The sequence below is a fragment of the Apostichopus japonicus genome, chromosome 18, assembly GCF_037975245.1.
Source record: "Apostichopus japonicus isolate 1M-3 chromosome 18, ASM3797524v1, whole genome shotgun sequence".
Classification (NCBI taxonomy): domain Eukaryota; kingdom Metazoa; phylum Echinodermata; class Holothuroidea; order Aspidochirotida; family Stichopodidae; genus Apostichopus; species Apostichopus japonicus.
Window position 1 is genome coordinate 13,403,880 of NC_092578.1, and position 27,693 is coordinate 13,431,572.

The 27,693-nt window shown below is 37.6% G+C and overlaps 3 protein-coding genes across 13 annotated transcripts in view; 1 reads left to right on the forward strand and 2 right to left on the reverse strand.

Annotated features, from left to right (window-relative positions):
- Positions 1-27,693, forward strand: part of LOC139958710 (uncharacterized) — a 162,080-nt gene that overhangs the window by 112,025 nt on the left and 22,362 nt on the right. For 9 of the 10 annotated variants that reach the window (XM_071956002.1, XM_071955994.1, XM_071955996.1 and 6 more), the window contains 2 exons: positions 25,514-25,841; positions 26,318-26,522. In XM_071956002.1, coding sequence (XP_071812103.1) covers positions 25,514-25,841; positions 26,318-26,522 — 533 coding nt within the window. The remainder of the gene's footprint in view (positions 1-25,513; positions 25,842-26,317; positions 26,523-27,693) is intronic. The other variant, XM_071955995.1, reaches the window with a different exon arrangement.
- Positions 6,184-11,871, reverse strand: LOC139958717 (uncharacterized). Its single transcript, XM_071956011.1, has 2 exons — positions 8,778-11,871; positions 6,184-7,584 (listed from the first exon to the last, which is right to left on the reverse strand). Exons 1-2 carry the CDS (start codon positions 8,976-8,978, stop codon positions 6,211-6,213), a joined length of 1,575 nt encoding a protein of 524 aa, XP_071812112.1. The 5' UTR covers positions 8,979-11,871; the 3' UTR covers positions 6,184-6,210.
- Positions 13,589-22,908, reverse strand: LOC139958714 (uncharacterized). Of its 2 annotated transcripts, XR_011789846.1 has the most exons (3): positions 22,615-22,908; positions 16,256-22,092; positions 13,589-15,593 (listed from the first exon to the last, which is right to left on the reverse strand). XR_011789846.1 is itself a non-coding variant. In XM_071956007.1 (2 exons), exons 1-2 carry the CDS (start codon positions 16,481-16,483, stop codon positions 14,238-14,240), a joined length of 1,584 nt encoding a protein of 527 aa, XP_071812108.1. In that variant the 5' UTR covers positions 16,484-16,541; the 3' UTR covers positions 13,589-14,237. The 2 variants fall into 2 exon arrangements, 1 of the variants encoding a protein (XP_071812108.1); XM_071956007.1 differs by lacking the exon at positions 22,615-22,908 and having other exon boundaries at positions 16,256-16,541.

A 27,693-nucleotide genomic window follows, 5' to 3' on the forward strand; every position in this document is an offset into this window, starting at 1 on the left:
CAGTGAAGAGGCAATGATTGCAAAGAGAAAAGACAAAACCACACAAAGTTTTTATCTGGAGTTTTTCAATTGCAAACTTTTGCTTCAATGTTGTAAATTAAATGTTTAACAACACATCAGTTTTGATGTGACTTACCTTAGGGCCTACACAGTCATGTTAAAGATATACTCAAAATAAAAAGGCATGTTAAAAACTAAAAAGGCATGTCACAAGAATTAACAAAATATGAACAGTTAGGTTTAAGATGTCAGATATATAAGGCTAGTACCATTTACATTATCATGTGTTTAATGTACATCAAACACCAAGCTCACTGGATTACTTTAGAACAAAGTGTGTCTCTTCCTCCTCCCCCTCTCCCTAACATAGTTTATCTCTCCCTCTTCTCCCACGTCAACCATGCGGCATTCTGGTCTCCTTCAACATCTATGCAGCTCAGAGGGTTCTGTTATACACAAACACAATACTAAGCTCAGTATTCTAGTCTTCTCCATAGTCTATGCATTTCAGGGAATATAAGATTATAACTTACACAGTCCTGAGTTCATAGTTCTAGTTCCCTTCAAGATATATGCAGCTTGGAGGATTCTATTCTATATAAACACAATACTATGCTCAGTATTCTAGTGTTCTTCAAAGTCTATGCACTTCAGGGACTATGAGATTATAACTTACACAGTCCTTAGTTCATAGTTCTAGTTCCCTTCAAGATCTATGCAGCTTGGAGGATTCTATTCTATATAAACATAATACTATGCTCAGTATTCTAGTGTTCTTCAAAGTCTATGCACTTCAGGGACTATAAGATTATAACTTACACAGTCCTGAGTTCATAGTTCTAGTTCCCGTGAAGATCTATGGAGCTTTGAGGATTCTGTTATATATAAACACAATCCTAAGTTCAGTATTCTAAGCTTCTTCAAAGTCTATGCACTTCAGGGAAGATGATATCTAACACAGTACTGAGTTCATAATTCCAGTTCCCTACAAGATCTATGCAGCTCAGAGGATTCTGTTATATATAAACACAATACTAAGCTCAGTATTCTAGTCTTCTTCAAAGTCGATGCATTTCATGGAATATTAGATTATAACTTACACAGTACTGAGTTCATTATTCATTGGAATCAGAGTGTTATGAAAACGAAAGTTTCTAAATCTATAGAAACTAATAAATACCTTATTTGCCAAGTCTATTGAGATATCACACATATTTAATGCCAGCTCTCTAAAATGACATTTGACACAGGATTTCTCACATGCTGAATAAAATGTTACTTTTACTGTTTGAGGAGAGGTAAAGGGTTGTGGGAGAGGTGGGGTTATGGGGGAGGGGGGGGGGGGGTTGGAGAGGGAGTGTGTTATCTCAGGCATCCTTATATAAATATAGATAAGGTTAAGTTTTTCCTTAATTTGCCCGATTTGTTTTTCAATTTTTCCTAGTTCATGGTAATTAAATTCTAACTATTAAGAAGAGTGAGAGGAACTGATGTGGACTGGAAAATCCACACTTGAAGGGAAGGTATATAGTTTCCTTCAAACGTATGTAATTCCTGTTAAGATCTACTTCTGCAGGGACTTTTGTTGTCTTCACTCCATGAATAATATCTTTCTTTACATTGTGAATGACACCTGTCACTGTTGCTACTGCTTCTGTAGCATCATTTAGTGTTTTGTGATACCTACTACTTTCACACTGTATCACTGTCAACTCCCCTCTTGCAATAATAGAAACCTTAGATATAAATATATCATATATTACCAATTGCTTCTTACTCTCTGTATGATAAACAAAACATTTATCTCCTCCTATATATCTCATACTATGTTCAAGTCTCTCTACATTTAAATCAATAGACCGACAGCTTTCCCAGTTTGCGATATTGTCTCTGCAAAACGAAGTGTCAATAATTTTGTTTCGAATGTCAAAGTATGGTGGAGATGGGCTAAAGTAACAGCGTGGCCCCTTGCTTTCGTCAATTCCCTCCCCACATTCCCAAAGGAGACAACGATGGAAAAGAGCCTGCGTGATTTTGGATCTTACGTGCTTTGCGATATCAAGTTGTGCCACTTTTTGCAGCTGAGTTGCAGACATCTCGGTGAAGCGAATCAGACTGCTCACCTTTCTTAGAGATGCATCATCTTCTGCCTCTTCTAGTTGTTTCAGTAATGGAGTCAGCTTTAGAAGCAGTCCATATTCAGTTTCAACAACAAGGTCAGAACTCTGCAAAGCTTTACACAACTGTTCTATCTCCAGAGCTGGTAGGAACTTTTCTAAAGAAAAGTATATTTTCTCTAAAATAATTTGCCAAACACAACTCTGAAGGTGATGCATTTCCCAAAATTGTGCCCCTTTCAGTAACTCCATCAACTCCTCATCTAGAGCCATAGTATGTACAAATTGGATGAGGAAATCAGTGCATGATTTTAATAGCTCCAGAACATTATATTTGTTTGCCAAAGAAACCATCTGCCAAATATCTTCAATGTTTATAGTAGCTTGCTCTGTGTACAAGAACTTTAGAAACTCATTGAAGACATGAGCATCGTCTTCTGATTCATTGAGAGCGATCATGTCACAATCGGACTCTTCATCTTTTGTCATTGAAGGAGCAAACCTCTCCGAATCCTCCAACATCCTGCCAAACACTGGACTCCATAAGCCTAGAATTAAGCGGTGGGTGTGGTAGGGTGTGCCATTTACCGATAAGATGATATCTGCCGAAGATCTGTCGTTGAATAAAGCTGCAAACCCTGCGGTTAATTCTTCGGTTTGTCGTATCGTTTGAGTTGATCGTTTATGTTCTGTGACCTGTGAAATGTAACATGCAGATAGTTTTGAGCTCACATAGTCTCATGGAAAAGATGCACACTGAATATTTGTGCTAGAAAAGGGCATTTCTACATGCCAGCACCTTCAACTTGAAGTATGGAGTCTTTATTATTTTTTGATAGAGGCCAGCATGTAACCTGAAACTGGTATAAAACTATCTTGATAGCCAATTCTTGGAAATGGGTTCAGTGGGCTTAGTGGAGTACGTGCCCCATGGTAGGCCAAGGAGTCTACTACTCAAGTAGAGATCATAGGTCCGTTTTTTTTTAGGTCAAAATAGGTATACTGTATAGGCTTTGTCACCTGTAAATGTATAGGCAGGAGAATGTTTACATAAACTCATAATTGGAATTATAGTGTACATTTCCTGTATTCACTATAAGCTTATTTTTTAAAGTTCCATTTCATGATTTGATCAATTGTCATGTGTTGTGACCAAAATTCTCTGGGAATTGTCAGAATATTTTCTTAGACTCACAAACTTGTATATGAGCAGCTGGTTGGATTCACAACATACTTGAAATTCGTCATGATGTACAGTTGAACAAACAATATATTTGTTATTGTATTGTCAAAATGACCAACCCTCCCGCCCCCCCACCTCACCTGTACCCTTATAAACCTTAAAAGCAGTCTGATAATTTCAGAACAACCCTCAATGTATAGACTAGACCTACTACACTATTCATATCAGAGGTACCTAGCCTATACTCTGCATATAGTAGCAGTATAGGCTGAAGAGATCAAATATCAATGGCCAACAAGACTAAGCATCTGCAAATTTCAACCTTTGAACAAACAAACAGAAATACTTCCTTAACTTCAATCCTCACCTTGCTCAATATATTGAGTGAATTTGATGAGAATTGGAATATAATTGAAAAACAAACAGAGCTTATATTAATCTTAAAATTAAGGAGAAATCAGTCTCTCAATGAATGTACAATATAATTGAGAACAAGTTTTAAAAGGCAAGAACTGTTAATTCCATCTGTTTTGTAAATTAATTAATTGATGAAGTAAATCATTAAAGGAAAACTGGCTGGTAAATTACAATAATCAAATTTTGAAAGAGGAAGAAAGTGAAATTTATTGGCGGGAATGGTACTGAAAGTAGTGGTTTGAAGATGGTTTGGGTTGATTGTAAGTTATCAAGGCCTTAATTTTTAAGTACTGGTCTGAGTCCCATAACCAGCAAGTACATATATTTTCTCTCGCAAAATTAGATTGAAATTGCTAAAGAATAATTCTTACCAGCTTTTGTAGTTCTTTTTTAGTCTTAATTTCACCATCAATGTTGAAACTGTTTTCAAAAGTCGACACGAGCTTGGCTTCTCCTTTATATTCTTTATCTTCTGTCATAAGGAAATCATATTCATGATCTGAGTAATCATCATCATCGCTATATGCAGCAGAATAGTCAAATTCGAAGAAGTGGGCCATTTTATCAGAGAGGATGTCAATTTTCTTTCCAACTGAAGCTCGGCTCGACAGATTATGATTGCTGAATGTAATGTCAGTGATCTAGACTGTGCAGCATCGATAGTATTGCATCACAGGGGTTTCCCAATTGTTCAAACTATGCATGCAGTGTGCAGGGGATGTACTAGATCTGACATCTTTCAACTTGCGTGTGAGTGTATGATGGAATTACCATTGTGCTGCACCGATATGCACACCACAATTGAAATGTGAATACTCTCCTAACCATGCAGCAACTCATGTAATTGGATAGATTAACATTGTTAAGTACAATTCAAAATCTCTGTACAATTTATATCTTGTTGTAGAAGCCATGACGGTGGAAAGATGATTCCAACAATAAAAGTAGGATGTGTCAGGTTTATTTAGTTAAGGCGAGAGAGAGAGTAAGTCACGCAGTATGTGTAACGTAAAAACGTGGTAACAGAGAACAGGGTGCACACAATTAAGTTTACATACATCAACATTGGGCACTCTCTTTATGATTCAATACTACAATGCTGTTCCAACCTCTGAAAAGTGTGAAGATTTAATAATTAAGTTCTGTAAGGCTACTCATCTCATCCCTGCACATGTAAACCAATTTGTTCACTGTGTAAATCTGACATTGGCCTTCACTTTCAACACTCTTTTGTACAATATCAAGCAGCTGTTGTAATTGAAGAGGCAATGATTGCAAAGAGAAAAGACAAAACCACACAAATTCATAATCTGGTGTTTTACAATAGCAAACTTTTGCTTCAATGTTGGAAATTAAATGTTTAACAACAACACATTAGTTTTGATGTGGCTTACCTTAGGGCATACACAGTCATGTTAAAGATACGCAAAATAAAAAGGCATGTTAAAAGGCATGTCACAAGAATTAAATAATGAACAGTTATGTTTAAGATGTCAGATATATAAGGCTAGTACCATTTAAATTATCATTTGTTTTATTTACATCAAACACCAAGCTTCACTGGATTACTTTAGAACACATCCTATGGTCTCCCCCCTCCCCCTCCCCCACAAAGTGAATCTCTCACCCTTCCCCATGTCAACCTTTCAGCATTCTGGTCTCCTTTAAGATCTATGCAGCTCAGAGGATTCTGTTATACACAAACACAACACTAAGCTCAGTATTCTAGTCTTCTTCAAAGTTTATGCATTTCAGGGAAAATTAGATGATATCTTACACAGTCCTGAGTTCATTATTCTAGTTTCCTTTTAGATCTATGCAGCTTGGAGGATTCTATTCTTTATAAACACAATACTATGCTCAGTATTCTAGTCTTCTTCAAAGTCTATGCATTTCATAGACTATAGCTTACACAGTACTGAGTTCATTATTCATTAGGATAAGAGTGACTTGACGATGAAAGTTTCTATATAGAAACTAATAAATACCGTATTTGCCAAACTAAAAGTCTATTGAGATATCACACATATTTAATGCCAGCCCTCCTAAATGACATTTGACAAAGGATTTCTCACATGCTGAATAAAACTTTACTTTTGCTGTTTGAGTAGAGGGAAAGGATTGATGGAGGGGAGTGAATTTTTTTTTTTATTTTTTATAAAAGCTAGATTGAACAATAGCCCATGAAGATTAACATAAGTCAAGAGCTAATATACGCTGTGAGGCACTATAAGAGAAATCCACATGGGCCAATCAGTGGTTTACAGCAGCTTAGGAACTACTGACGGGTGGGGGGTTGCTGGCCCCCTCACCCCAGAAGCACATCTAAGCGGTGCGGTGCACTATACATGACCTAAACTATAAGCATCCGGAGATTCAGAACAGATCGAGCATCCAGATGGCAGATGAACACCTCTGTCAAGGATTTGGGTGATCAGTGCCTATAAAATACACCACCCACTCCCCTTAAAGGTTACTACTAGTTTATGGTAATTAAATTCTAAGTATTAAGAAGAGTGAGAGGAACAGATGTGGCCTGGATATGTCACACTTGAAGGGAAGGTGTATGGTTTCCTTCAAATGTACGAAATCCCTGTAAAGATTGACTTCTGCAGGGACTTTTGTTGTCTTCACTTCATGAATAACATCTCGCCTGCCATTGTGAATGACACCTGTCACTGTTGCTACTGCTTCTGTAGAACCATCAAGTGTTTCGTGATACTCACTACTTTTACACTGTATCACTGTCAACTCCCCTCTTGCAATAACAGAAAATTTAGGTATTGACCCATCAAGCATTATCCATTGCTTTCTTCTCTCTGTATGATAAACAAAACATTTACTCACTCCTGAAGAACCCCGTCTTTTATATCTATCACCTTGTATAAATCTCACTCCATCGAACATCATGGACTGACAGCTTTCCCAGTTTGCCTTATTGTCTCTGTGAGACAAAAAGTCAAGAAGTTTGTTCCGAGTATCAAAGTATGGTGGAGATGGGCTCAAGTAACAGCGTGGCCCTTTGCTCTCGTCAATTCCCTCCTTACTTTCCCAAAGGAGACAACGATGGAAAATAGCCTGCATGATTTTGGATCTTACGTGCTTTGCAATATCAAGTTGCGCCACTTTTTGCAGCTGAGTTGCAGACATCTCTGTGAAACGAATCAGACTGCTCACCTTTCTAAGAGATGCCTCATCTTCTGCCTCTTCTAGTTGTTTCAGTAATGGAGTCAGCTTTAGAAGCAGTCCATATTCATTTTCAACAATGAGGTCAGAACTCTGCAAAGCTTCACACAACTGATCTATCTCCAGAGCTGGTAGAAACTTTTCGAAAGAAAAGTACATTTTCTCTAAAATAATTTGCCAAACACAACTCTGTAGATGTTGCATTTCCCAAAATTGTGCCGCTTTCAGAATCTCCATCAACTCCTCATCTAGAGCCATAGTGTGTACAAATTGGATGAGGAAATCAGTGCATGATTTTAATAGCTCAAGAATGTTGTATTTGTTTGCCAAAGAAACCATATGCCAAATATCTTCAATGTTTATAGTAGCTTGCTCTGTGTACAAGAACTTTAGAAACTCATTGAAGACATGAGCATCGTCTTCTGATTCATTGAGAGCGATCATGTCACAATCGGACTCTTCATCTTTGGTCATTGAAGGAGCAAACCTCTCCGAATCCTCGAACATCCTGCCAAAGACTGGACTCCAGAAGCCTAGAATGAAGCGGTGGGTGTGGTAGGGTGTGCCATTTACCGATAAGATGATATCTGCCGAAGATCTGTCATTGAATAAAGCTGCAAACCCTGCGGTTAATTCTTGGGTGTTTCGTATCGTTCGAGTTGATCGTTTATGTTCTGTGACCTGTGAAATGTAACATACAGAGAGTTTTGAGCTCACATTGTCCCGTGGAAGAGATGCACTTTCCACTTGAAGTATGGAATCCTTACTACTTTTGATGAAGGCCAGCAGGTTAAGTGAAAATTGTATAAAAATGTTTGGTTAAGCAGATATCTTGGAAATGGTTCAATGAGCATAATGTAGGCCAAGTAGTCTGCTACTCAAGTCGAGGTCAAAGGTCATTATTGAGGTCGAGCGAGGTCTTCTGTAGGCTTTATAACCTGTACATGTATTAGTAGGAGAATGTTTACATAATATTCATCCTTGGAATGTCGTTTAGGTTTCCTGTATTCATGATAACATCTTCTTATTTAAAATTCTATTTCATGATTTGATTAATTGTCATGCATTGTGACAAAATTTCTCTGCGAATTGTTGGAATATTTGCTCACAAACTTGTTCATAGAAAAGCTGGTTGGATTCACAACATACTTTCGCCGGTCATGATGTACAGTTGGATGGAAAATATATTTGTTATTGTATTGTCAAAATGACCGACCCTCCACCTCACCCCACCTGTACCCCCCAAAACCTTAAAAGCAGTCTGATACTTTCAGAACAACCCTCAATGTATAGAATAGACCTACTACACTTTTCATATCAGAGGTACCTAGCCTACTCTGTATATAGTAGCAGTATGGGCTGAAGAGATCAAATGTCTAACAAGTCTAAGCGTCTGCATATTTTAACCTTTTGAACCAAACAGAAATACTTCCTAAACTTCAAATCCTCACCTTGATCAAGTTTGTTGAGTGAATTGGATGAGAAGTGTAATATTATTGACAAACAAGCAGCTATTAGTATGTCTCTTAAAATTCAGGAGAAAACAATATTGAAGTGAACATACAGTGTTTTCAAGAACAAGTTTTAAAAGGCAGGAATTGTTAATTCCATCTGTTTTGTTAGTTAATTAATTTATAAATTAAATCAACAAAGGAAAACTGTTTGGGCAATTACAATATCAAATTCTGAAAGAGGAAGAAAATGAAACTTATTGGCTAGAATGGTACTGAAAGTAGTGGTTTGAAGATTGTTTGGGTTGATTGTAAGCTATCAAGGCCTTAATTTTGAAGTCACTGGTTTGAGTCCCATAACTAGCAAGTACGTTTATTTCCTCTCTCAAAATTAGACCGAAATTGATTAAGAATAATTCTTACCAGCTTTTGTAGTTCTTCTTGAGTCTTGATTTCACCATCAATGTTGAAACCATTTTCAAAAGTCGGCACGAACTTTGCTTCTCCTTTACATTCTTTTGCTTTTCTCATAATGAAATCATATTCATAATCTGAGTAGTCATCAACATCATCGCTATATGCATATGGTTCAAAATCAAAATCGTCTAAATCAGAGTAGGACATTTTATCAAAAAGATTGTCAAGTTTCAACTGAAGCACAGCTCAACAGTTTATGATTGCTGAATGTAACACTACTAACAGTGATTAGATTGTGCAGCATCGATAGTATTGCATCACAGGGGTTTTCCAATTGTTCAAACTTAGCTTGTTGTGTGACTGTATGTATGAATTACCATTGTGCTGCAGCTCATACAGTAGGCACACCACAGTTGAAATGTGCATACTCTCCTAATCATGCAGCAACTTTGTTACTTGATAAACACTTTTTAAGTACAGTATGACAAAAAAATTGATATGAATGTGTCATCTGCCTTGTGGATATTACTTGCATCTCATTAAATTGTATTAAATTCACATATGGAAGGCTCATTCATGAATAATATCCTGGTTAAAAACTGTTGGGATGTTTACAAACATCCGAACAAACTTGGAACCCACAGTAAAACATTGTTAGTGTTTACTATCAATGCATCCAAAACCAAAGGCTGTCCTGTCCTAACAAGTTACCTTTGAACGATATCCATGCTAGTCTCCTACATGTTCTATGCAGCTTGAAGGATACTAGATTATAACTTATACAGAACTGAGTTCCTCTTTCTAGTCTCCTTCAAGATCTAAGCAGTTTTTACGGATTCTGCTGTATATAAACACAATACCTACTTCCTTATTGTGAAGTTTACATTTTATCAAGCATGGTAAAGGTAAACATTATGTTTGGGGCTCCTTGTCATTTAATGCTGTTCTGAAAATACTTCATATTTGGTAGGTAGGTCCCTCATATTGAGAACAAGATCTCTATTGAAATCGATGAAGGTCAAAGGTAATTTCAGGCCAACCTAAGCAAAAGTCTCGCCAAACCTTTTTTAATATGATTACTCTGACAGCAAAGCATTGATGGACTTCATACTTGGTATGTGAATACAAAATGTTCTTGTATTTTAGGAAGGTCAAAGGTTGTTAGAGGTCAACAAAGGTCACCGTCGGAACACATAAAGGTGATAACTCCAAATTGATGCTTGCATGAAGTTCATACTTGGTATGTGGATTCCTCTTAGTGAGTTCAAGAACCTTATTGTGTTCTATTGGGATCAAAGGTTGTTAAAGATCAGCAGTGGTGCAAATCTTGTAAACACCATAACTCCAAAGTTGAAGCTTGAAGGAAATAGACTCACCTTAGAAAGGGAAAATACTTCATCTAAGAAGGCAAAGGTCAATCCAGTTCAACGGAGGTCAAAGTCTCAAAAAACCTACTAAACACAGCATATTTTTAAAAGGAAAGTGTTGATCAGCTCTGTGCTTGGTAGGTAGATTCAACTTAAATAGTTTTTTGAAGAACATTGTTTTTGTTTCCTTGCCCGAGGCAGAAGGAATCTATGCAATGGTAATGGTGTGTGTATGTGACACTTACTTTAAAACACCGTAACTCAAAGAGTTCATGATCGATTAACTTGATATTTTGTATGTGGATCCGTCTACTTGAGTAAAAGAAAAGTTTTCTTTTCTGTGACGTTCAATGGTCAAAGTCTGAAACTGAAACACGATAACTCAAAAGTTCATCTTTGTTGAACTTCGTACTTGGTATGTAGATCCAGCTTGGTGGGTACAAGAACTGTATTGAAATTGGTGGAGTTAAAGGTGACTTGCGGTCAACACTAGTCTAAGTTTGTTAAACCTTGTAAACATGATAGCTCAAAAAGAACATATTTTAGGAACTTCATACTTAGCATAGGAACTTCATACTTAGCATGTAGAACCAGCTTAGTAAGTGCAAGAACCCTATCGAAATTGGTGGAGGTCAAAGGTCACATGAGGTCAACATGTGTCAAACTATGTAATCTTTGTAAACATGTTAACTCTAAAATTAAAGCTACCTTTAATCTGTGAGTTCTACTTTGCTATGATTTTCTTTTTGTGAACATAGTTTTGTCTATTTGGGTCTAATATAAAATAGATCTCAAGTGATCTTCAGCTATACAGTCATCCATGTAATGAAATCTGCTCCAAATAGTTCATACTCTTGTGTTGGGTACTTTAAGCACACTCAAGTGGCCCTTATCAGTTTTCACACTCTGAGCTACAAGGGGTCAGCAGGTTATCTCAAATGGCCTCAAAATTGGCTCAACATATCAACAAAATGGTCTCTAAAATTGACCTTATTCTCTGTGATTAATACTAGATGACTTTGGCTTTGGCAGTAAGCTGTAATTAATATATTACCGTTTATAAACAGAGTCATGTAACTCTCTTTCATTAATAACAATGATTAAAGGAATTGTTGGTGGCAGAGCTGATTTGCTAGCTCAAAATTAGTAATGAAAGTGTCCTTTATTCGAACATCTATATGTCTTATTTCTAGGGTTGTGCGGGATCCCGGTAGTCAAGTGAATACCGGTATCCCGATCCCGGTATTGACTAATCTCGATCACAGTGCAACGTGTAACTACTACCGGTATTGGGAAAACAACCAGTAATTACATTCGTTTCGGTATCATTCCCGGGAATCCCGGACATAATAAAAATATCTACATGTTACTATTTTAATTAGAGTTAAAAGAAAACATGTTTATTTCTGGTTCCTGTGTTCTTAGTTTGAATAATATCTGATCAATTTACGCACTGGCCTAGACCTATGTATTAACGAATCAACTTTTCACATAGTAATTTGGACCTAGGCTACACCAAATATCGAACGTTAGTTGGCTCAGCATGTTACGAGACCTCAAAGTTATTCTGAAATTTTCGTTATTTATTCTTCCTTCAAAAGATGATTGTGAAGGTTCCCATGTACACAATCTTACCCTTATGCATTTCACCACATTTCGTTATAATAATTGTAACAATTAAATAATTTTTGAGCCAGAACCGAAGGGAGTATATCCAGTTTTAATCCATCTTCGCACGGGACTGTATATTATGATAGCCTAGGGTACGGTACTGGTACACAGTGCAGTACGGTACTTGAGATTTGATGCTCTAATGAACTGGATTCGTTTATTAATGCAGGGGGTTCCACGATGTCATTTCTAGTTATCTTTCGCTACTTTTTTATTTTTAAGAACTTTTTTACAAAGATTGATATTGTACGTATTGAAAGTATATTTTCTGGAGTAAACAACAGCCGATTAACGATATTAATAAATCTGTACTATTCTTATATATGTAGTTTAAAATCCTGTATTTACGTAGCCCCTGTGTTACATTATTATTGTCTGAAATTCCAAACACGAGGGACTTGTTGATAGTTAAAAACTATTGTGAACTTTTAAACTGTAAGTAGTAGTATAGTAGTAGTAAGTCGAGTCCTGTCTTTCTGACATGCTTAGTGATTCCCGTTAAATAAAATTGAATTTAGGTAACAATTCATGCAAACTAGGTAGGCATCGGCCGATCCTAATTCTAAGCCTACATCGAAAGTTACACCATATACACCTCGCAAGAAAACCACGATAACCTTAAATGAAAAAACAATATTTTGCACTTGAAGATCTGACTTCCCCCAAAATGCAATGATAAGGTCTACTGTAGACCCAGTACTTCTTGATACATTGAGTTTCCAATTACAAGTCAAAAATATTTTCTGGAAAAAAAAAAAAAACGTACGATATTTTTCACCAAAATTGATGATTAGATAAGTGCTTCCTCACAATCAACCAGCCGCCCCGAAATTCTCTCCACTTACGTAAAACTTCTATATATATTACACGTGGAAAAACCCGAGATTTTGCACACATAATTCCCATTGACATTGGTCACGGAACATAAGTAGGTCATCGACATTCAAACTTGGCAACTTGCCCAAGTTCATCGCACCATGGGAACGACACAGCAGATTGAACATGACGTTACATTTTCCCGCCATCTGGACGCCGAGTGTAAATTTTGGTGTAATATGCAAATTATGAATGGTACTGCCCTTGGTTAAAACTTAAACTATTGCGACACATACAAATTTTGGGAAGCTGTTGTAGAAGTAACGTTTGTATCAAATGTAAAGTACTGTATGGTAGGCCTACTATAATTTATGAAAGACAGTTTTCCTCAGGTGATAGGGAAAAGGGATGTTTCGGTGAACTTGATCTCTTTGTATCGTACTTGGATACTTAAAATGACCATGTACATGCAGTTTCTATTTCTCTTTAGTAAGCTCTACTTAGCATTTTTATCCTTTGTGGATCTTTATTGGAATAAATACGAAATGAATTGTTTGACGCCAGTATTTAATGGTAAGCATTTCTTAAATTGTTGACTGAGCTTCAAAATCCATTTTCAAACAAGTCTGTTAATTTTCGTGAAGGTTTTGTAAAAATCGACTTACAGCTAGAGAACGAAAGTTGTTCTATATGATCCAAATAAAATACATGTTTCTCGTACTGAGATCTGAAAAAAAAAACGGGCGGCCATTTTTCTTCTTTTCATGCGCTGATACTAGTTTGGAATATGATTTCTTGTAATCCGAATAGAAACTCGGGAATCAGGAAAAAGGAGGCCCATTGCGCGGACGAGAAACATGTTTTTGTTTTAACCGGCCCTGCTTCAAATATGTTGGGTGGGAGTTTTTTTTTCATTCTGTTAGAACCAATGTTAAAAATGATATAAAAAAATGACACAAGAAACGCTTAGTAACACTTTATTATTTCTTCAAAATGTTGCCAACTATTCAAAGTAAACTTATCCTCCGTGGAACATGGCGGCAATTTGTTTGTCAACGAGTTTATACGCGATTGTACTTGTTTATACGTCTTTACACGATCATGTGCACGTACACATACATCCAGTTATACGTGAGCCGTACTGTAGGCTATGCATATTGAATGTATGGCATTGAGTCTTGTAACTAAGTGCTTTGAACCATATATGAAAGTTGAGGAAAATACCGGTTGTAGTTACCATACCGGTTTTCATGTTGCAACACTACCGGTTGTGTGAAATCCGACTACCGCACAACGCTACTTATTTCACATAAAGAAAAAAAACTGTTTTTTCTGGATATTGAAACATTTTGGAATAAAAATGACATACTATAAAATGCTTACCAGTGAATTAAAAGTAAAAGTAAAGTAAAACATGATGACCCATTATAAGTTCTTGATAGGTAGGTCCACAGGAATGCAAGTATCTTGCTGGTAACTGACAGTAGTCAGATGTTGAAAATCTTGGGTGAAGTGTTCTATTACATTCTCTAATCTACAATATGTCAAGGAATCATTAAGGCTTTCTGGTTTTGTCTTTGTTGTTCATTTGAAAATCAAAGGTGTACTGTAATTATATTCTAGCCATTACAAAGAGGGAGACATACTGATCTGACTCAGAAAATACATGCTTGAATGGAATGTCAATAGTTTCCCTAAATCCTATGAAGCATCTTTTAAGATCTACTTCTGCAGGGACTTTTGCTGTCTTCACTTCATGAATAATATCTTTCTCTTCATTGTGAATGACACCTGTCACTGTTGCTACTGCTTCTGTAGCATCATCAAGTGTTTTGCGAGACTCCCTACATTCACACTGTACCACTGTCAACTCGCCTTTTGCAATAACAGAAACCTTAAATATAGATGTATCAGGTATTACCCATTGCTTCTTACTCTCTGTATGATAAACAAAACATTTATCCCCTTCTCTATATCTCATACTTCCTTTAAGTCTCTTATCTAAAATAATGAACTGATAGCTTTCCCAGTTTTCGTCGTTTTCCCTGCAAAACGAAGTGTCAAGAAGTTTGTTTTCAGTATCAAAGTATGGTGGAGATGGGCTCAAGTAACAACGTGGCCCTTTGCTTTCGACAATTCCCTCCTCACTTTCCCAAAGGAAACAACGATGGAAAAGAGCCTGTCTAATGTTGGATCTTACGTGCTTTGCGATATCAAGTTGCGCCACTTTTTGCAGCTGTATTCCAGACATCTCCGTGAAACGAATCAGACTGCTCACCTTTCTTAGAGATGCCTCATCTTCTGCCTCTTCTAGTTGTCTCAGTAATGGAGTCAGCTTTAGAAGCAGTCCATATTCATTTTCAACAACGAGGTCAGAACTCTGCAAAACTTCACACAACTGATCCATTTCCAGAGCTGGTAGGAACTTTTCGAAAGAAAAGTACATTTTCTCTAAAATAGTTTGCCAAACACAGCTCTGTAGGTGATGCATTTCCCAAAATTGTGCCGCTTTCAGAATCTCCATCAATTCCTCATCTAGAGCCATAGTATGTACAAATTGGATGAGGACATCACTGCATGATTTGAATAGCTCGAGAACATTATATTTGTTTGCCAAAGAAACCATATGCCAAATATCTTCAATGTTTATAGTAGCTTGCTCTGTGTACAAGAACTTTAAAAACTCATTGAAGACATGAGCATCGTCTTCTGATTCATTGAGAGCGATCATGTCACAATCGGACTCTTCATCTTTGGTCATTGAAGGAGCAAACTTTTCTGAATCCTCCAACATCCTGCTAAAGACTGGACTCCATAAGCCTAGAATAAAGCGGTGGGTGTGGTAGGGTGTGCCATTTACCAATAAGATGATATCTGCAGAAGATCTGTCGTTGAATAAAGCTGCAAACCCTGCGGTTAATTCTTCGATGTTTCGTTTTGTTAGAGTTGATCGTTTATGTTCAATGACCTGTGAAATGTAACATGCAGATAGTTTTGAGCACACATAGATTCATGTCAGAAATGCACACTTTATAATGTACAGTACAAGAAGATTATGCTATGTGTCAGCACCTTTCATCTGTACAGTAAAGCTTGAACTAGTATTTGGTCAATGGATGTGTTATTACTGCCCTTGCTTATAGTCTTAGATCCCTCACTGTGGCTGCTTGATTGATCACAACCAAACTCAAGCACTTTTGATGAAACATTCATTGTCTCAAAGAAACTTCAGACATCTTTAATCCAATTGTTACTCAGCCTTTACAGCCCAAGTTTCCAAAAATGCTTCATTAGCATAGATTACTTTCTCTGGTTAGACTAATCTCTTAAGTTATGAACAAACTGATTATAGAAGAAGCCACGTAACATGTTTGCTTGAAAGATGTTGTTCGTATGTTTGTGTGTTATGTGACATCTTTGTGTGACATATAATAAGTTCTCACCATGCATACTTAATGTGGCGATGCCCTTAGTGTCGACCAACCAGCTACTTAAAACTAGCACAAATTTAAGAGAAAGTGATCAGGCAACAAATAAACAAGTTTGTAAAAAATAAGTGATACAGTAAGAAAGCTAAACTAATAATTCCAGTTTGTTTGGATGTGAATTGATTTAGAGTTTAATTCTTACCATCTTTTGCAGTTCCTCCTTGGTCTCAATATTGCCATCGATGTTGAAACCATTTTCATAAGTTGTTATGAATTTGGGTTTTTTCTTACTTTCTTCTTCTCTTGGTAAATAATGATATTCATCGTCTGAGTCGCCATAACCATAAGAGTTACCATCTCCATCAGAGTCATGGTCATGACCATAACTGACATATATCAATAATTCTTCATCAATATCAAAAGTGGACATGTTTTGTTAATGTTGTTGGTCTGGTATCATTAGAACTGCAACCCAGCATGACAAGGCTATGATTGTGGTGTTAAACTGTGGATAGACTTTAACCCACAGTGGAAACATTACCTTGCAGGGATTTTCCAACTGTGCAAAAGTTAGAGTGTTCATCTGAAATCAGTTAAACTGTGGAAAGACTTTGCCCTCAGTGGAAAAATTACCTCGCAGGGATTTTCCAACTGTACAAAATTTAGCGTGTTATCTAAAATCAGTTTTATCTTTGTGTAAATAATCACATCAAGAGATGTGCATACTTTGTCCAAGGCAAGAGTACTTTATACCTTAATATCTAATAGAGTAAATTAGCAATTGAGGCGTTTTCAGCTTAAGAGCCATGGTACCGACATTGACATTGATCTTCACTGTAATTTCATCAGCACTGGCAACAACAAAAAAAGTACCAATAATATACAGAACAAAAAAAAGGAAGGAGGAGAGTGTATTGGATTCATCAATTGTTTTCCAGATTTCTTTATTTCATTCACTTCATTTTTTAAACTTGCTCACGTCCAAAAAATTTCGATAATAGTAAATCTAGCTAATGAAAATTAAACTGAGATCACATTAGACTGAAAACACAGTGAAATGTAGTGTTGGAGACACTAAGAGCAATAGCCAAAGGTGAATTCCATGGAATTGATGCATTTTTCACTAAAAATCAACTTTAGGTTGCAGTCACTTGAGGGAGATATTTGATATACATGACAGTTAAACTATCCAAAACAGGTTTCACCTGGCTTATAACGTGTTTCTCCTCACTGCAGCATGCATTTAACCGTCAAGTGCTGCAGGGAACGAAAAATTAGCAAAATGTCCTAAAATTCAGATATCCCTTTTAATAGTTGGCATGATTCCAGAAATGACCAACTTTGTACTGAGTATGAAGTCACCTTGAGACCTTTCACCTTCTGCAAAGTTACAGGTGTCTGTATGAATATAAGTCTTTTTGTGATTTCTTGAAATAATGAGTGTGGACATGTCCCATTAGTCACAGTTTTTTAACATTTGTTTTTGTCACAAGCCAACAGAATGATTTCAGCTGTTGTTGGGGGTATATCTATCTAGTACTACTCAGGGCCTAATCTGGCATGAGCAGAGATACTTCAATTGTGTATAGGGTTATGTGCTAGACAACCTGAAACTTCTGTCCCATCAGTCACAGAATTAGGCTGCATGTGTGGTGTAATGCAAAATGGGGAAATCCAGTGCTGAAAGACAGCAAAACAGGAGGGAACATTTGAAAGCAGAGGGGAAATATGATGCATACAAAAAAACACAATCAGCATACCGCAAACCGTGGGCCCACAAGAAGAAGCGGGAGATGTCTTCACTACAGAAACAAGAGCGCCGAGAACGTGAACGAAAACGCAAATCAGAATACAGGTACAGTATATTTCTTCAAATTAATTTGTTAGACCATGTTATTGAAAGCAGCTTGTGTCACTGACATGATGGTGACATGATGAAGTGTTCATTGACCTGTGACGGTTATCCTGAATCAAGATTGGTATACATGTCAGATCTTTGGATTTTACTGTCCCATCAGTCACAGTATATGGTTCAGATAGTACAGCCTATATTGGACAGTTTGCAATGCCTAAAAGTAGTAGTACAAGAATAGTGTCGTTCCATTCATACCTAATTTCCTAAAAACAAATGACACAACAATTATTATCATCTACAGCAGTGGCATGCACAGAGGTTTGTGGAGAGGGCTGGATCACTGCATACAGGCCCTTCTGTCCAAAATTTGAGGAATGCAGTGTTATTGGATCACAGAACAATGAGGCCGAGTTGAAGGAACTGGTGGGTCTATCTGGGAAAAAGAACCTGAAGCACTGTACAACACACTCCTGGTTGGCAGTATCACCACAGGAGTACCCGTCACACAAGTGAATTAGTACCCACAGAACCACTAGGCTGTAACTTAAATGATGTAAGGTCCAATCCAATCATTGGTAAGGCCAGGTGGATCCTTTTTATAGTATATGTATGCCCCTTTGCCTATTAGTTTTGGCTCTTTCCTCATGGGATATTGATCACTTTAGTATTTTGGGGAAAATGGAGAACATGGCTCAAAAAAATTGTATTAGACTTTCACTATGTGATGGGCAGATTGGACCCTAATCCACAGTTGAAAGCATAGATATCTCGGTACTTTTGCTGCCCAGGGTTAAGCTCAGCATATTGTCAAAAGCTCATGTGACTTAAATGACTTCATCAATGTTGTATAATTAGTATCCTGTTCATTATCAATGTTTGCATGTTTCAAGGCTCAGCTCGTTCTGTTGTTGTTAATAAATAAAATGCAAGTTTCAAATGCATATGGATTGTGTTTCATTTTTCCAGTTGTCAGTACTTGATACACAGAAGTGGGATGACATGAGTCCCGTACATGGGCAACATACCTCACCAAATATGGGCCCAAACAGCTTTCCCAGTGAGGCCCCAACAAATCACACACCCATGACTCAGTCATATGAGGCTATATGAGACAGCAAGTGTGGAATGGAACAGGTTTTCCCATGGGCCTGTGTCTGTACTACATATGCCAGTTGCTTCTATGGGATGCTCATATGGCAAACCAATGGGGGACCCACACCCCCATGGGCCAACTCGAGTGGGCCCTACCTGTGATGACTATGGTTGGCTAGAGCCCAGATGACCCAAGTTTAATGCTAGTTGGCACCATATGTGGATGCAAACTGAAGTTAGAGCAAAACAAAATTTGCCATAATTTTGGAGGAGATAGCGTCCCATCAGTCACAGAGCTTCTGTCCCATCAGTCACAAGGGAAACGCAACTGTGTGAAAAAGTTAATGCCAATATTCTCTCAATGGTGGTGCTCTGATATAGCTACATAAAGTAGCTACCAGGAGGGGTATATACCCAACTCATTCTTTTCATTCTGAGATAGCGCTTACAGGTTAACTAAACGTACCTAAAAATGGTGGTCCTCAAATGTCCCATCAGTCACAGGGCTACTCTAAGTGCTCCCTATCAAAAAGGAACACACTTATGTGAACAGTTCTTCAATTATAGCCTTCTGCCCCCTCCCACTTCTCAACAATATAACTTTCTTTGTTGAACTTTTCTATCAAATGTCCCATCAGTCATGCTGGAATTGACCCAAAGCTAATAAGACTAAAACATACATTAAAAAGCTAATGAAATTGTGTGATACTCACATTGAAATTGTTGTGTAGGAAAATGTATGAACAATAGACCTAACATAATGAAAAGACAGAAAAATGTATGAATGATAGACCTAACATGTTAAAAAGACAGAAAAATGTATGAATGATGGTCCTAACATGTTAAAAAGACAGAAAAATGTATGAATGATGGTCCTAACATTCCACTACAAGAGCAACAAAGAAAGGAATGTAAAAACGTGGCATGTATAATTAATGAATGAAAACTGAAGAATTAAAAAAATAAACATTTATGGCTAGGATTCATTGTAGGATTGGCAGAGGTCTGGTGAATGTGTAAAATTTGATGTTACTTTTTTGGGCATGTTGAAGATAAAATGTGAATATGAAGGGATCCTTGCAGATGAAAGTGGATGACTTAAGGTTACACAGGGTTTGAATAGTCTTCATCTGTGAAGCTGTAACAATCTCATCCCTCAACACTAACACAACAACTGTGCATAGTAGTGGGAACAGTTTGTCTTTCTCACCACTTGATTTTTTCTGAAACGTTATTGTTAGCCTTAAAGTGTCATATTTTTGGGTTCCACTTTGAAATTTGGTAGATACTGGAATGCAGCAAAGATTAAATTTATTTTCTCCAGTTTGATTGCCTTGATGTGAGGCATATCCAAAAATTTTATGTTGGCCTGTAACAACTTTATCTATTTTAAAATGCGTGTCTATGTCATTTTCTGGCAATCCTTCATCTATAGGAAAGCGAGGTCGAGGTTCGTTGAGGTACTTTCGAGGCCCTCTTTTGAAGGTTTTTTCATTATTAATCTTCTGCTCCCATATGGAATACAAGTACTCCAGACAAACATCAGAATATTCAGTTCGGTTGCTAAAAGTATTTTCGTGTTGATGCAATAAACTTTTCAGGTGACGGGCAGTGATTTCATCAAATCGTACAACCTTCAATTCATGTGAATCACCATGATAGGAGTAATTTTCATATTCTCTAAATTCAGCATATCTTGGCTCAACTAGATCATAGAAAGTATATGTATTTGTCAACGCAAGATCAGATTCATCAAAGCTTTCATGTCTCTCCCATTTTGAAGATATGTAGTTCAAGCAAGTGTCCACATACTCTTCTCGGTCACTGAAGTACTCTTCATTCTGCTGCACCAGTCTTTTCAGCTGAACTGCCGTCATTTGATCAAATCTGATCATATCGAGGATCTTGTGCAGGCTCTTCGAGTCTCCATTTTCTTGCACTTCAGCAAGTTTTGGCTGGATGAGAGTGTATAGGGCGAATTCGTTATCTACCACTAGATCAGATTGCTCAAGGACACGACACAAAAGTTCTATGTTTATCGCTGGAAGAAGGTCTTCAGTGAAGAAGGAAAAATTTGCCAGGATGATTTGGAAGAAGAGGGCACTCACTTCTGATAGATCCAACATTTCCGCCTGGTGTAAACAGTGCACAAGATCAGCATTGATAGGGACAAGCCATGCATTTTCAATTATGAATTCTACACAAAGTTGTAACAAACTGTGTTCTTTCAGCTTTCGAGCAATGGATGCAACTTGCCATACAGTTTCAAAATTTATTTCAATCTCATCTGTGTATAAGAACTTCAAGACTTGCTTGAAAATATCCTCACTTTCACCAATGATGTCTTTTGTAATTGCGATGGGAACGCAAGATTCTTTAGATGGATATAAAAGTTCCATGAATTTATCACATCTTGAGGACAAAATAAGAAGATGGACATGGAATGTTTCGTCTCCAACTATAAGGGAAACATCACTGGTAGCTTGGTCGTTAAAACTGTCTCGAAAGAGACCGGTAAACTTATTCGTTGCCATCATACATGGTGGCATATCTGCTCGATTTAGGTATTGTAACCTCTTTTTGAAACTGGTGTACCCTCCTGCCATACTCCATCGCTTACAAAGGACCATATTTTGTAGAAGTTCTTTCTCAGTTGTAGATTTGTCAGACAAGTCCATTAAAAAGTCGCTACAAACCTTTCTCAGCTCTGGAACTTCAAATTTGGTAGCAAGTTCTACTATTTTCCAGATGTTGAGCTTGTCAAGAGTTATTCGTCCCGAGTACAAAAACTCCAGAAAGCTTTCAAAGTGGTTGTTGCCACTTATTTCGTCACTGAGGTCCATCGTAGGTACACTCCCGTTGTACTTTTCGTTTGTCATGTTTGAAGAGTTGAGACCTTGCTGCCCAAGGAACTTTTGAAAGTAGGTACTCCAGCAGTAAAGGACCATTCTATGGGCAGGAAACTTCACTTGGCCAATCTTTAGGATAATGTCACAGTTGCTTTCATCTTGAAAGTTGGTGCTAAACAAATTCTCCAATGTCGATCCCATTTTGATTGCGCCCGGAGTAGTGTGGTACCGTTGAACGAAATCCTAGAATAAGGGGTAGAATTTAATCAAAGTTATACAAATTTGAAGTTTCATCTAATAGGTAAAATACGAATAGAAGGCATCACTAGGCAATTACATAGATTTTGGATAGTCAACGGGTCAAGTTCATACCAGCTTAGGCCACCGGCATTGATCTTGCAGTGCACATTAGGTGAAAAAGAGTGAGGCTTGATGAAAGTCATTGTTTTATATTAACTTAATCATATACTGGCCTACATTTTCATATGTGTTTAAGGGGGAGAGGGGGAGGGGAAGAGGGGGTTCTCCTGATGTCTCCTGTTTGAATCCAGTAAACTGCTAGAGGTAGTGTAAACTGTACATTGTTCTTAGCTTAAAGCCAAATCTGCCCCTTTGCCCACTATCCTCTGTTCCACAAATGACAACTATGTCAGATATGAATTTCTGTCATTGCATCAAGGCAATAGTACTCAAAGGATGTTATTAAGTTGTGAATTGTTGCTAAATCTGGGTTCAGTTTAAAGCTTGTTTATCTATACAACTTACCAAGTTAAATGTAGCGTCTTCGTCTTCATCGCATGCCATGACAAATTTGATTACACCGAGACAGGTCTACAACAAACGCAAGGAGCTAACAAAATTACTGGTTACAGAGGTCTCCCCAAGTTTTGTGTCTTCAGAGATATTGTCTTGTAATCTGGTCTGCGCTTATTCAGCTGCACATATCAATCCTGTCCAATGTGTGATAACTGCCAGTAGTGAAGTTTGTATACAGATGTAGTATGATTTATAACCCACTGTAAACCTAACAGTTCTGGTATATCAAATATTGGTGTACAACTGATGGCATACTTTCAGTTTTTTACATGAGATAAACATTGGTGTACGACTGATGGCATACTTTCAGTTTGTTACACAAGCTAAACATTGGTCTATGACTGATGGCATACTTTCAGTTTGTTAAACGAGATGAACATTGGTGTACGACTGATGGCATATTTTCAGTTTGTCTCTCAAGATGAACATTGGTCTACAACTGATGGCATACTTTCAGTTTGTTACTCAAGATTAACATGCTGTACGACTGATGGCATACCTTCAGTTTTCTTAAGATGAACATTGGTGTAAAAGACTGATAGCATACTTTTAGTTTGTTACTCAAACATTGGTCTACGACTGATGGCATACTTTCAGTTTGTTGCTCAGGAAAAACATTGGTGTACGACTGATGGCATACTCTCAGTTTGTTTCTCAAGAAAAACATTGGTTTACAATTGATGGCATGCTTTTAATTTTATGGGGACACGATAAACATTGGTCTATGACTGATGGCATACTTTCAGTTTGTTTCTCAAGATGAACATTGGTCTACAACTGATGGCATACTGCCAGTTTGTTACTCAAGATAAACATTGGTGTACAACTGATGGCATACTTTCAGTTTGTTTCACGAGATGAACATTGCTGTACGACTGATGGCATACTCTCAGTTTGTTACTCAAGATAAACATTGGTGCACGACTGATGGCATACTTTCAGTTTGTTTCACGAGATGAACATTGCTGTACGACTGATGGCATACTTTCAGTTTGTTACACAAGATAAACATTGGTGTTCATTTGATGGCATACTTTAAGTTTTTTACATGAGATAAACATTGGTCTACGACTGATAGCATACTTTCAGTTTGTTTCACAAGATAAACATTGGTGTACAACTGATGGCATACTCTTAGTTTGTTACTCAAGATAAACATTGGTGCATGACTGATGGCATACTTTCAGTTTGTTTCACAAGATAAACATTGGTGTACCACTGATGGCATACTCTTAGTTTGTTACTCAAGATAAACATTGGTGCATGACTGATGGCATACTTTCAGTTTGTTTCACAAGATAAACATTGGTGTACGACTGATGGCATACTTTCAGTTTGTTATACAAGATAAACATTGGTGTACTGATGGCATACTTTCAGTTTGTTACTCAAGATCAACAATCTGCAGACTGAAGGCATACTTTTATTGGTTTCACAATTTATTGTTATAATCCTAATTCTGTCGAAAAATTTTAATGTTCAAAATGCATATTTACTACAAGAAGCCTGTTTAGGAAATGATATAAAAGTTATTATAAAGTGATTATATCACCTTCGTGAGAGTGTTGTGGTTAAGTGATCCAGGCAGTGGACTTGTGTTCTAAGGTTTGCAGGTTCGAGTCCTGGCTGTATCATTGCGCTGTGTCCGTGGGCAAGGCACCTTATCTCCATTGCCTCTCTTCACCCAGGTGTATAAATGGGGACCTGTGAGATAAAACTGTCAGCTGGGCGCTATTTAGCTGCTGTCATGTGGAGGGAATGTCTCTATGTTTGACAGGTTACGTTGACCGGGGTAATATTGTGATGCGTTTTGAGCACCGTTATCTGTGCCTATGTCTGGGCTTTATAACTCCTCATTATTATGATTAGTATTATCTTCAAAGTACTCATGTATGTTGTACAAGCAGGGAGATATTAGAGATGGAGAAATATCACTCATTTCGTCGTCATTGAGGCTATTTAAACCTCAATTGTGGTTGTGAAAATGATGCTTCAACACAAGAGCACTGTAATTGGATAAGAGCGAAACACCTGCTAGAGCTAAACATTATGGTCAGCTCTTACTACACATATACTGTAGCTAAGTAGTAATTCACCTTTATCGGTGGGCACGATCCTGTCTTATCAATTTTGAAGGTGGTTCATGCCAGTGCCATTAGGAGTCTCATCCAGTGCCACCCATGATGGACTGTTGCAGTGGCGGAGCTAGGGTATTGGTCAGGGGGGGGCAAGAATGGTCTGTAGGGGCGCTTTCGACACTGTCTAAGCGGAGCTCCACCATAGGTTGGCGGGGAGCGTACAGAAATTTTTTAAAGTAAAGTAAAGATATTCCCTAGATCGCAGGAAATGACCCTTTCTGGGCCTTGCTAATTTGCAGATAAACGAAGAATAAATAGGTGTCACAGCCATTTTGTCAGAAAATTACACCAACAGATTGTGACAAATGTCAATAGGTAGATGAGAACGCAATAAAAAGTCAGTAATCACGAATAAGTAAAAAGTAGTAAAAATCTGAAAAGGGCGCCAGCAGTTCATTTGAGTCCGTCAGGGGGGCATCCACCCCCCTGACTGTATGGACGCTCCGCCACTGGACTGTTGTCAAACTTGAGACTCTCAATCTTGCGATGTAGCTATGCAAGAGATGTTTACTATCATATGTTTTTTTTTCTGACATTTTGCATTTACTGTTTCAATGGAATAGTTCAATACTAGCTGGCAGTCAACCTGTTTGACCTTTGACAAATCTATAGTGCTTCATTCAATACTGTCAGTGTTTATCCTGGTGAGTTTGTGTGAATTGATCTCTGTCTTTATTACCAAACCTTTTGTCTTTTTCTCTTTTTGTCAGAAACAGAACAATACACCAAATGGAAAACAACAACAACAGCAAGTACCAGAGAAAAGGCAAGCTCCTCCTCCTCAGTACTTTCAAAGGGGTGCCCCTGAGAGGGCCACTGTTGGAGGGACCGCCCCACAGCGTCCCTCGCAAAATCAGGCACCATTTCAGAGGGGTACACCTGGACGAGCCAGTGCTACATTACCAAGAGGAGGAGAAACACCAAGAGGTGGAATTGTTGATAGGAGGGTCGGCCCATCACCATCAAAGGGTCATTCTGGGGGACACGAGAGGCGGGATAAACCCCTGACAGCACCAGCAATGAACGGCAGAGTGAATGGTAATGGTTGACACGCCATAATATGTCATAAAGATGTATTGTGGTGGCTTAAAGGAAAGGATTCGTCTGCAAAATCAAAGTCAAATATTTTGCTATCTTCAATGTACATTAAATTGTGAAAAGTTTGTGTTGACGAGTCAATAACATTGTCTCTAAATGTATGTTACCTTGTTGTTAAGATGACACTCCCTGTACTTTCATTTTCACTTACAGATGTGGGCACTGTTCAAACTAATACACATCAGGAAATGTTTTGGGAATAAAATGATTTGTTTAAAATTATTGAAAAATGTTATACTTTTGAAACTAGTCAATTCTAAAATGCCATTCCAGCTGGATTGTAATTAATTTGACTGGACATGTGCTATTTATTTCCCTTATTGCTTATGATTTATATACGAAATATAGACAGAATGTCTGGGAGATGCGGTGTTTAGCTTTGAATGAACATATGCATTACTTTTCCTGCTTTTTAGGTCCGCAAGGGGGCAGACCTATCCCGAGTGGATCAAAGACCCTACCACCTGGTGCCTCTTTAGAAATGCCTGGATCATCCCAGTCCCATTCAGATAGTCAGAGGGCAGTGGTACAGAGAGGTGATCATAGAGGGCCTCAGGGCCCAGTAACCAGACGAGGTTCCGATGGAGAGAACAGGCCACTTCAGACTTCTCCTGGAGCAAGGTGAGAGTAAAAACCACCTTTGTTTACATTCTGTGTAAAAGACTCCTTTATACTCTTTTGGTTTTCTGTCAAGGAACTCAAAAAGCTAGTAAATATGTTAACTCTGTAAGTTCAGCTTTGGTGAATTTCATACTAGGTATATGTAGATACCCCTTAAAGCAGCATTTTGCGTCCTCGACTATGATATTTCTCAACCTCACTGACTCCACTATGCCATAACGACATACATAACTAGCTTATCTATTTATATTTTACTTCAAATGGTGGCATAAAAGTCGAAAAAATTGTTTTCAACTTTGTTGTTCTCCAAGATATTTTCCGTTGGGAACCCAATAAACCTCGCCCATAATATGAATATTTAAACACTACGAACGTCATTGACAGATACGTAATATAACACCACGCTTGATTTGTGTAGTCTATATGGCAGTTGTACCAGGGAGTTGCATAACAACTCCCAACCCAAAGTCTTGAATCTATTTTTAGCAACGACTCATAACTAAACCTGCATCTCTGATTGGTTGAATTCAAACTAGTGGGTTTGGGAACTGAATGCGATTTAATTTTGTATGTGGAATACTCGCCAACTAACGTTTTTGGCAGGGAAAAACTTGGCTAATATCTTAATTTGCTGTTTTATGATTTGATGTATGTAAAAAACTCGATGGACATGTCAAAAAAGTAGAAAACGGCGACCAAAAGCAAAATGCTCATGAATAAACATACTATTCACTGATTGGTGGAATTCAAACTAGTGGATTTGGAGATATGAAAACTTTGTCGAGGACACTTTTACTCGTTATCGATATAAATCGTTAATTACTCGCTAATTAACGCTCTTGGCAAGGTGAAACTTGGATGGTATCTTAGTTTGCTGTTTTATGATTGATACATGTAAAAAAATCGATGCACATGTTAAAAAGGTGGAAAAAAAGCAACCCAACGCAAAATGCTGCTTTAAAGCAACCATGGTTTGTATTTGTTGTGTTTTATTGGTGAAGGTCATTCGAGGTCAGCAGTGGTCAAAATCTGAATGCTGTTTCATACTCCAGTGTAACTATCTTTTCAGGGAGAGGTTTGGCGCTTTAAAGTTGTCAAAATATTTCACGATTAATAAAAAAATAATGTAACCATCCCTCATTGCCAGTAACATGTGTTAGCTCAATTAGTT